The sequence below is a fragment of the Chanodichthys erythropterus genome, chromosome 2 (assembly GCF_024489055.1).
Source record: "Chanodichthys erythropterus isolate Z2021 chromosome 2, ASM2448905v1, whole genome shotgun sequence".
In the NCBI taxonomy this organism is placed as follows: Eukaryota; Metazoa; Chordata; class Actinopteri; order Cypriniformes; family Xenocyprididae; genus Chanodichthys; species Chanodichthys erythropterus.
In genome coordinates, this window is record NC_090222.1 from 31,275,001 (window position 1) to 31,286,639 (window position 11,639).

Sequence of the window (11,639 nt, forward strand, 5' to 3'; positions counted from 1 at the left end):
TGTTCCGAAGATGAACGGAGGTCTTACGGGTTTGGAACGACATGAGGCTGAGTCATTAATGACATAATTTTTGGGTGAACTAACCCTTTAACTAAAACACATTCAACATTTGAATCTCTATGTGTGTGCATTTATAAGTAGCCTATTGTAAGACAGCTCTGTAGAACATTGTTCTTTTTGAAATAAAAATCTATTACAGTTGCAATAAAGGTAATGTAATTTCTTTTAAATTGTAATTATGCCATAAAATTGTAATGTTTAACTTATAATGGTTGTAATAAAATTGGTGAGTCTACCTTGGTGGTTTTGTGTCTCTGTGTGTGTTAAGCTACACACTAGTTATACTAGAATGCTAGATATTTTAGATACAGACTACTACTTTTTCAGGCTTGAATGTAGATTATTTCAATTGTATTTGAACGGTTTAAACGGTTTTATTTATATTTATAACCATTTTGAACGGCTTATTTATATTTACAACCATGAGAAAATCTCTAAAAATTCTAGTCTTTTTCAATTACATGTTTGAAAGACAATTAAGATGTAGCTAAGTGAACAGCCCCCAAAAAATAAATAAATAAAGGTAGCCTTTAGGCCTAATTGACTGATATACTGTAGATGCTGATGGTGCTGCTGCTGGTAATCAGAGGTGTAACAGGCCGCGCGCGTCCGTAAACGAGTCGCTTTATTAGATTGCACCGCATCGATTCTCGCTGCCAGACCGCTGACTGATTTCCAGATGGGTGAGGAGATCGATAGTCTTGGATTAAATCTGGCTTGGATATAGAGTAATTTCTTGTAATCACCATTTTAAATGTACAACGTGACTACATCGCACCCGTGAGGACGGAAACCGCCATTGCATTTCATTAACTGAGGCGCTGAAGATGATCCCTGCTGCTCAAAGACTCGCTCTGGAACAGCGTTTCTCAGTCAGGAGTTCGTGGACGCCTAGTGGTCTTCGACGTAATGCCAGGGGGTCCTTATAAAAATCTGAATATGAATATTTGTATATTTTGACATGTTCCCATAAAAGAAGATGATATATGTATAATATAACTGACCAGATATGACGTAGTACTAAATTATATTTGATTGCATTTGGTCGTCACAAAGACATTGATGATACAAATGAGCCAATATTATTCTGGGCTCCTTGAGGACAGCTGCTCTAGACATCAACAAGTAAAAGTCTAATCGAGTTTTTACATTTGTTTCCATGAACCTAAACACTATATAATTCAAGTCATTTAAAACGATTCGAAATTATTTTAACTAAGTTTGTTTCTAACGTACAAACTCTGAGGAAGTTGCTGCTAGTGATGTGCTAAGCAAATTCACGTGCAGATGGTTACTCAGATTTCTCAAAAGATACAAAACACATTATGGATGATAATACCAGAAATGATTTGGAAAACAAATAAGACACTTTGATACTGTTTTAATATAAATCTTAAATACAGCATAGTGACATATTCTCACTTTCCTACATCTACATAAATGAACAGACAGACACAGTACACAAACTACAGGTTTTTCAAGAGGTCTGTATCTGACAGGATTTCAGATTCTGTTCCTTCTTCAAAATGTTATCAGTTGCACTTCTGTCATCCATTGTGTCTTCTTAAAAAAACAAAGGCGTGTTTGTTTAGAGAAGCCAGTCATGCCCTTGAGTTGCGTTCCTCCTCCTCATTTTCCAGCTTGTAGGCTGGTTTGTAGCGGGTCACACCTCTCTCGTCCACCATTTTAAGAGATGGATTCCTGCATGTGTTATCCATACTGCCTAAAGAAGTGTATCTATGAGGAAGAGAGATAAGGGCATAAGCAAACCAGGAAGATAATCTCATCTGAACAGTGAATATTGTGAATAGAAGCATCTCACCCTTTGTCATACAGAATACAGTAGGGCACATACAGGGTTCTCAGGAACTCCCAGATGTCATGATAAGTCCATTCCTACAGAGAAAGAGAGAAAGATGGTGGATAGGAAGCAAACATCTAAATGTAACATAAGTATCAGGGGTCATTTGTAATTCTAAGAACATGCTGTACTGCCGTGTCTTTTACATAAGCACCACTGATTAGGATGATGGAGTTGCTGCGTAATGATCTTTGAGAGCCTCATTCATCATCATTCACCATCTCTTGGCTGTTTCTGCTGCCAGCTTACATGAGAGTGAGTGGGAGACATGACAGTGATTTACTGACTGTGGAGTCAGTTTAGAGACTACAGGAAAGGTGGGAACATGGTGAAACCTTTCAGTTTTCTTTTCTTTTTTTTGGAGTCAGTATCATATATACACAAATAAATAAATAACTGAACATTAAAATGTTTCAAGATTGACAAAAATAAGACATGTTTTAAGCTCCAAGCAACAATCTTGTCTAACCCCACCCCCGAGCTTTGCAATCACAGGAATAAATTAAATTAAAAAATATATTAAAATAGTTATAATGTAATAAAACTGTTAAATTGTAATATTTATGATTTTTTATATTTTATACATATTTTAAATATGTAATACATTTTTGATCAAATAAATGCAGCCTTGGTGAGCATTCTAAAACATAAAAAAAAAAAAGATTAACTTGTCGACCCCAAACTTTTGAACATTAGTGTATATATTAGGGGTGTAACAATACATCGTTATATTGAGATATTGCAATACAAAAATGTGATATGTATCATTGATGTAAACAATATGATTTGCAATATAGTTAGTTTTATCCAAGACTCATCTTATTGTATTTATAAGGTGTAATTCACCCCCAAAAAAATTTAAATTCAAACAAGATCTGAAGATATTATTAAACCTGAGAGATATCTGTCCCTGTTTAAAGTCTATTCCTGTAACACTTAAAAGATCCAGAAAAAAGTGTGTTCTGTGTATAATAATTATGTATATATATAAATACATACACATACAGGTATAAAGTTTAGAAATATATGCATGTATTATAATTATATATTTTTCTTAAATATATACGTGTGTGTGTATTTATATATACATAATTATTATACACAGAACACACAAATATATATATTACATAAACACAGACTTTTATTTTGCAGCCCTATGAAAGAGCAAACATCAATTAAATCACCATATCACAGTTTTAGTAGTATGACTATTCAAAGCATGTTAGATCGTTTATTCTTATATGTATAGTGCATTAATAGCAGATGAGGCAGGACATAGCGAGCACCGGGAGAGTTCTGTGTGAATCTATATTATTTTAATAATAATAATAAAAACTCACCATTATTTTGGCTTAAAACATTGCAATTGTATTGTATTGAGTTTAAGTATCACGATTTGTATTGAATCATTACATGAGTGTATCGTTATACCCCTAGGGTATATGTATGTATGCATGCATGTATATGTATACATTTTATTTATTTATTTATTTATTTTCCCCCTCACCAGCAGTGGGTTGACCCTCATGTATTCAGGCCAGCCCGGGTCTGTGGGACATAGGGGTGTTAGTGTGTGCGAATAAGGGTCGGTCCGTCTTGTTCCCATAAGGACTGCCCGTAAATCCGGCCTCCTTTCCTGGACCTCATTCAGAGCCTGCCGAATACTACCCTCCACTGAGAACAGCTCCAGATCATACCTACAGAAGAGAGAGGAAGACATGTGCCAAATAATTGCACCTATGGAGCTTTGATGGACACTGATGAATTAATGAGGCTGGATGGGATGGATCCATGGTCAACAGACTGCATCTGGCTTGTCAGTGGCAGTAAAGAGCTGTTACGGTTTGCAGATGGCACTTCTCGAATTAATGTCTGTCTCACAAGTGAGTTGAACTTGAGACATGTGGGTAAACAAGCATTATTGGTGATTCTAACATCAGTAACATATAACATAACTGCTCTAAGCCTGTTTGGAAAACGTCACAATTCAGAAATTTTGTCCGAACAGTTGTCTGAATCAGAAAAGACTAAATCATATGTTTGCATTTGCTGTTTCCTGATGCAGACAAACAGTTCTGGGAGAGATGCCAGAGGCACCAGTCTGTGATTTACCTACTCAGGAGGAAAGAAAACCATTCCAGATTTCTGTTATCCCCTTTAAATCATTGCTGTACCTATTTTATTTATTTTTATTTTAGGCACCTTGTCTTACCTTTTAATTGTATCCTGCAAAAACCTCTCCATTTCTGGAAAAGGAGAGACAACTCGAATGTACAGAGCTTTCAATTTATCTTTACCATCTGGATACCGCCTGAAAAAAAAAGAGGGGAAAAAAAAGAGAAAAAAGAAATAAAGTCATATCTGAATTCTTCAAACTAATTTACTGATAATTCCATGTGATATAGTAAAGCTCATGTAAGCAAGGCATGAGAACAGCCTGCTGAGTCCTAGCGCAAGTCAGGTGAAAGTGCCAATAAACACTGAAATTAGCTCAGCATGAGCTTTGGATATCTGTGAAACTTCAGCAAGCCCATGCTGTTTTTTTTTTGTTTTTTTTAAAAACAAGAAGACATATTTGCTAATTACTTGGACATAAAACCCAACTCACAGCATTTATAAATACATATGGTGCACCAAAATGTATTTGGACCCTTAAGCCACACTGAATTCACTGAATGCATAAATACAAAATATCAAACCACATGCAAACAATTGATGCTAGGCCTTTGGGCATATTTATTTTATTGTTCTAAACCATTTTTATGCATTTTTGTCTTGAGGTGATTATTAGTGGATGAAAGAAGTCAGTTCTCCATTTCACACAGGTGTCTTAACAGAATAACTGCAGGAACAGTTCATCACATTAACTATGGAAACAGCGATAATTGCTAATGCTTTATGTTTAATGTTTGCCACTAGTTCCTTCGAGATTTTCCTATGTGGTTTAATCATGGGGTTTTTCGATTTATGAGTAAAATAAAGCCTGTGGTAGACATAACTTGACGATACTTTGACGTTTTGCCTTATAACGTAAGCTACACACACTAGCTGTTACCATCCAAAGTTGCAAATTTAACTTGTGTGTCAAACTGGAATATTGCATAAAACATTTGCAAAAAAAGCAACGTTTCCATCCAATGAGCCAAAGAGAACAAAATCGTCACTTCCTGATAAACTAAAAATAATACTATATAAGAGAAGTAAAGAGAAGCCACATATACATATATATATATATATGTATATGACCATGGACTTCAGGAGAAACCCCCCCTGCTCTCCCCCCACTCACAATCATGAACAGCACTGTGACTGCAGTGGAGTCATTCAGGTTCCTGGGCACCACCATCTCCCAGGAACTGAAGTGGGACAACCACATGGAGTCCATTGTGAAAAAGGCCCAGCAGAGGTTGTACTTCCTTCGCCAGCTGAGGAAGTTTAACCTACCACAGGAGCTGCTGAAACAGTTCTACTCTGCCATCGTCGAATCCATCCTTTGCACTTCAATTACAGTCTGGTTCAGCTCAGCTACCAAATCTGACCTCAGAAGACTACAGAGGGTAGTCCGGTCTGCTGAGCGAATCATTGGCACAACCCTCCCCACTCTCCAAGAACTGTACTTATCCAGAGTGAGAAAAAGGGCTAAGAAGATCACTCTGGACCCCTCACACCCAGCACACTCCCTCTTTGAACTGTTGCCATCCGGTCGACGCTACAGAGCCCTGAACACCAGAACGACCAGACACAGGAACAGTTTCTTCCCTCAAGCAATCCATCTCATGAACACTTGACAAACACGGAACACACAACACTATTACACATTATTTACTTAAACACTTATCTCAATTTGCACACATAACTACATACAATTGTCTATAATATATATTATCTTTTACTTTTTTTGCACTTTGTCTATCTTGTAAATTTGTATATTATTATTTTATTCTTTTTATTATGTGTCTTGTCGCTGTCACTCTGTTGCGCTGTGGAGCTTCTGTCACTAAAACAAATTCCTAGTATGTGTAAACAACATACCTGGCAATAAAGCTCTTTCTGATTCTGATTCTGAGGCAGATGCCTGCTGTTTAGGAACGCAGTTGCGCAAGACAGTTCTGCAAAGTAATTATACCACTTTGATGACAGACTTTGCTCATGCATTTCAGAACAACCAAAACAGCATGTCAGATGCTGTGCAAAAAGACCAATCCACTGGTTAGTCCACTTATGCCATCCCGTTGTGCAAAGTCATGATTTTTTTATTTTTTTGTTAAATGTGTTTCCATCGTAGTTAATGCGCATGTTTTCTTATCAGATAAAAAAAAAAAAAAGTTTTTTATGCACATTTTTAGAATTTATGCACATTCTGCCATTTCTATCCTACTTTTTCCGTGATATCCCAAAATGCGCATAAAAATAGGTGGATGGAAACATTGCTAATCACACTCCCAAACTAAATTATCTAGTAAAATTAACATAACTGCTCAAAAATTCATGTTTTCAGTATGGGTAATTTACGTTGTAGAACAAAACTTAAAGTATCGTCAAGTTATGTTATAAATTGAAAAACCCTAATAAAAAACCCCATAGGAAAATTTCAAGGGAACCAGAGGCGGGGCTTTGACATCAGACCTGCACCACTCTACACCCGTCTTAATTTCAAACAGCATATTTGGACGTTTTTTGGAAGGTTTGCTTATCTTAAGGAATAGTTCACATCAGAATGAAAATGCATTTACTCAGCCTTATGTCATTCCAGTCATATGAATTTATTTCTTCTGTGAAACACAAAAGCATTTATTTTGAAAAAATGTCAAATTCAAGTCAGTGGGGTCCATTGTTGTTCTGGACCCCTTTGACTTTCAATGTATGGGAAATATATCTTTATTAGATCTTTTGTGTTCAACAGAATAAAGAAATTTGTACAGATTTGTAACAACACAATTATCACTTTAAAACAAATGCCATATAGTTTGATTGATTTAATTATATATTAAAAGGCAGTTAATATACATTTTATTGATTATTAATTCAATTTTAACTTTAACTTAAATATATTTTGTCAACTGTAAATGTATTTTGAAAACTGTAATTTAATTAGGCCCATAAGGTCAACCCCTTGTCTTTTGCCTCTCTTACCGTTTTAGAGCAGCATAATACAAATGCAGAAGAGCTGTGCAGTCCTTGCCACCGTTGAAGCCAACACAGAGCTCATTAACAGAGTATTTATCCAGCGCCATCTCAATGGTCCCCAATGCTGCAGCTACTTTCTTCCCAAGCAGTGTCTCTGTGAGATATTTAATGATTTAAGATTCTCTTACAGCTAATTTCACGCATTTAACAAGGTTATTTTCAATTGATTGTAAACTGGCCAAGATCAAACACACATAACTGACCGGCAACAGTTCATAAATGCGGTTAGAAAGAAGCTTACCACTTTTCGAGAGAGAGTACACCTCTTCAGGTGCGATCGACACTGGATCAGTAATGAGAGGAACCACAGATCCTTCAGGTAGCTCTTCTATCAGTTGAGTTCGTGCCCGATCCACCTCCTCCGCACTGTCTGAGTCCAGAACCAGTCGCACACGATGATAATTACTAAGCCAGTCTGGGTAAGATCCCAGAGAGACACGTTTCCCCCAACCTGCCTGCAGTTTTGTGAGACTCGGGGCGATCTCAGTCTCGTCCGCATCCACAAACACCTCACGGGTGTGAAAGATGGTACCAGAACCTGAAAACAGATGGGTTAGTCCATTGAACGATCGTTCCAGCAGAGAGGGGATGCCGGGAAATATGTATACATTTCGGACACTGACTAGAGGGAAGCGATTTCGCTGGCCTGTCTGAGGGTCTATGCCAAAATTGAGTTTGGCAGAAACGGGGACTGTGGCAAGCTTCATGGGGGCACTGTTAGGAGTGACGGTGCCAAAGAACCCCTCCACTAGCTTTGTCAGTTCAGGGTGGGCATGTAGACCTTCACCAAATGCCATAGCGACACTTTCAAAAGTGACATCGTCATGGGTGGGACCGATGCCGCCGGATGTGATGAGGTGAGTAACGGAGGACGAAAGCTGGGCTACTTCTTTAGCGATAACTTCCTGGACGTCAGGTACCACAGTGATTCGCTCTACCGTGACACCAAGTTTACGAAGTCCACGGCACAGGAAGGCACTGTTAGTGTCGACAGTGTGACCCTGCAATGTAAGCATATAAACCAAAAATTATTAACAGATTGCTTTTTTTAAATAAATCTAAAAGAGTTTCATTTCTGCTCTAAACGTGGAAACCTTCCTGTATCTGTTAATGGTCGGAAAACGGGTAAGCAATATCCATATAGAGCTAATATAAAAGTCATATAAATAACAGTCCATACAAGACAAAGGGTTAATTGTAATTTACCTTGAGGATCTCATCTCCTATGATGAGAATAGCTGCTGTGACAGCACCATCTTTCTGATTGGAGGATGCATTGCAGTTCTGAGCCATTGGGATGATTTGGGCTCCGACTTGCTGAACCCTCTTAACTGCTCTCCTAATCTTAGGCAATGCCTGCAGCATTCAGCCGAAAATGATGACACAGGAGAAAGGCAGAGAAAGGAAAAGGAAGAGACAGATGGAGATGGTCTGTTGGGAACAAGCACAAAAGTCTGAGCAATAAGACTAATCTTCTGACTTGACTTCTGAAGCCTAATTAGTGTTTGATTTCAAGAAAACATGAAATCAAGAAGTACCTTTGATTTGAATAAACAGATTTTCTTCAAACTTATGGCTGCATGATTAATCGAAATAAACCAAAGTCGCAACATGCAAATATTAGATTACAAATCTATGTTTCAGAGTAAAGCACTGCACTGTGTTAATTTACATTCAATCAGCTCATGATCCATCGTTTTCAGCGTCGGAGCAGCTCGAGTCACAGTAATTGACGCTCCACACGATCTCCCGTCTGCAATTACTCTGAGTTTAGTTCGCTTATGCCATAAATTTGGAAACACAATATGCACCAGCAATCTTCAAAAACCTGTTTTCCACCAAAATAAAAGTTTGACTGTAAAAGTTTCAAAAAGTAGAAATTAAGACAGTCATAAATACATGGTACAGTTATCCTATATAAAAATTATAATATTTTCTTAAATACTCAATTTGCCTATTTAGCAGTGAAATATTACAATAGTACTATTATTGTTTTGCTTAATATTTTTATTCCATAATAATAACAACAATAATCATTAATATAATTATTGTTATAATATTGATATATAAATTACACATTTTTTGGCCAAAATGGTGCAGTCTTACAAACATGCACAGGAAACCTGGAGCTTTAAACAACTGCATTTTTATTTGCAAATCGCATTTTTATCAGAAAAAAATATATAAAACGGTACGTCCCAGCACAGATTCTTGTAGCTTTATTATATCCGAGTTACTGAATCAGTGGTAACTGAATTTAAGAGTCATTTTTTTTTATTTAAGAAATTAAGAGTCATAAATACGTTACAGTTATCCTATATGAATTTCTTAAAAACTCAATTTGCCCATTTACAGGTGAAATATTACAATAGTACTATTATTGTTTTGCTAAATATTTATATTCCATAATAATAATAATAATAATAATAATAAATAAACTTTAATAACAATAATCATTAATATAATTATAGTTGTAATATTGATATATAGGCCTAACTTACACAATTTTTGGCCAAAATGGTGCAGCCTTGCAAATCTAAATTTTATCATCAGGAAAATTTATACAATGGTACGTCCCAGCACAGAACATTCTTGTAGCTTTATAATTATATCTGAGTGACTGAATCAGTGGTAACTGGTCTGAGACAGCAGCTGGATGTTTATAGTTATATCAAATGTATCCTAAGCAGAGAAACACATTTGTTGGCAAAATGTTTTGCTTCCCTTACCTGTAATGCATGTAACTGAATTCTGCCGTTAGTCCGGTTGGTGTGGCCACCTAAATTCTATTCAAGGAACCACTTATCTTATTCAAGAATGAGTCAGGCAGATCAATGATTGCATTACAGTTGGTCAAACTCTCCTGTTCTCAAGGTACTGTCACGGTCATGTGAGTAAAACCAAAGTCCCAAGTGCACCGCATGTCCGTGCCATGAAAACTATTAGCAAGTCAGCCGTAAACATTGATACACTAGTTAATACAATGCTCAGATAAAGTGCTGAATCGTAATTCTGTTTTTATAAAGTTGCTTGACTTGTAAATATTACTATCGAACGAGAAAACACACTAACAACGTATGTAACATCAGTACGGAAAACTTGGTTGCACTCCTCCGGTCACGTGACGCTTGTTAGCCAATTAAAACGAGGCGCTGCATTACTTCCTTAACAAACAGACCAATCAGCGCAGTGAGGGCGGGAACTTCCTCGGGTAGTGAAAGCAGACATTATAAAATTTCGTTGTTTCTGTATTTTTTGTACATGCTACATGTAAGTGCTTCTGTGAAAATACAACTTAGTTTTCCTCTGTAGTTAGTCAAAAATGTGACGGTTACATTTGTTTGATTTTCTTTCATTTTAATAGTGCGGTATGTGTAACGTAAACATGTTTATACGGGACGTCTAAAGTGTAAATTCATGATGTAGCACTCATTGCACCACGGTTAAATTTAAAGCTCTATAACTACACTATTTTTAAACAATAACGTAGGTCGACCAGACTTGAGATGCTCCCCATCGTCATGGAAACTCATGATTATGCCAAATCTTTATTTCCACACCCACCTCAGTTTGTTGTCGTGCAAACAGCTTGGGTACAGCTGTTGATTTCAATCGTCTTTTATTTCCTTTGGCCACACTAAAATCGGCTGGTGAAAAATGTTCGCTGCACACCCTCAGTCCACGGATAGACTGAATGGGTGATCTGTCTCGACGAAGAGCGAGCAGCCACCGATTCAGTCGTTTTAGATCATGCAGGGGCAATGTGTGAAAAGTCAAACTTTCCTCTTGCATTGATGCCCACTGACGGAGTCTCAGGGATTTCTCTCGGTTGAAGCATCCAGGATAAGCACACACGCGCACCATTTTGAAAAATCCACCGCCACGCGCAACCAATAAAGTTTGCGTGCACTTTCTTCTCTGTTGTGAAAAGAGCTGCTCAGTTTGTAGTCCTTCTTCTTCTTCTTCGTCTTGGGTTTATTAGGAACCTAATTGTGCATTCCGCCACCAACTGGTATGGAGTGTGGTCCAGAATGTGTAATATGCTGATATATTTAAAAAACAAACAAACAAAAAACTATATCCCTTTACTTAAATTAGTTTCTCTAAGATATTTAAAAAATAGATAATAACACATTTTGACTCTTTTCTCAGAATATCTATTAAATCAAAACGTTTTCATCTCTCCTAATTTCCTAATTAAATGTCTTCTTTCTGTTTCATATTTCTGACAATATATCATAACATTTTCTAACATTTGTCTCTTTCTGACCACAGAAATCACATTTCCCTGTGTTATGTTTACCTATTTGTGTTCCATTTAGTCCAGTGTGTCCAAACCTAAGCCTTGATACTTATCTCTTCCCTCCTATTCCTCACTGTAAACCTAATTTCTTCCACTTTCCTTTGAATCCCATGAAAGCCCTTTTCTTTTTTCTTCCCATTGCCTTTGCCATCTTTCCTTCAATCTCTTTTTAATAACACTCTTGATTTCTGCCCTACTGATACTAACTGTAAAATCAATTTAATTACT

General features: G+C 36.8%; 1 protein-coding gene across 4 annotated transcripts; it reads right to left on the bottom strand.

Annotated features, from left to right (window-relative positions):
• Positions 1-1,443: 1,443 nt before the first annotated feature.
• On the bottom strand, positions 1,444-11,022 carry flad1 (flavin adenine dinucleotide synthetase 1). 4 transcript variants are annotated; one of them, XM_067409564.1, is made up of 8 exons: positions 10,673-11,022; positions 8,315-8,464; positions 7,350-8,109; positions 7,055-7,202; positions 4,134-4,232; positions 3,429-3,618; positions 1,883-1,956; positions 1,444-1,797 (listed from the first exon to the last, which is right to left on the bottom strand). In XM_067409564.1, the coding sequence occupies exons 1-8, from the start codon at positions 10,970-10,972 to the stop codon at positions 1,662-1,664; spliced, it is 1,857 nt and encodes a 618-aa protein (XP_067265665.1). In that variant the 5' UTR covers positions 10,973-11,022; the 3' UTR covers positions 1,444-1,661. The 4 variants fall into 4 exon arrangements, with proteins under 4 accessions (XP_067265665.1, XP_067265686.1, XP_067265695.1 ...); XM_067409585.1 differs by having other exon boundaries at positions 1,451-1,797; positions 8,315-8,539; positions 10,673-10,809; XM_067409594.1 differs by lacking the exon at positions 10,673-11,022 and adding an exon at positions 9,838-10,590 and having other exon boundaries at positions 1,451-1,797.
• Positions 11,023-11,639: the final 617 nt, after the last annotated feature.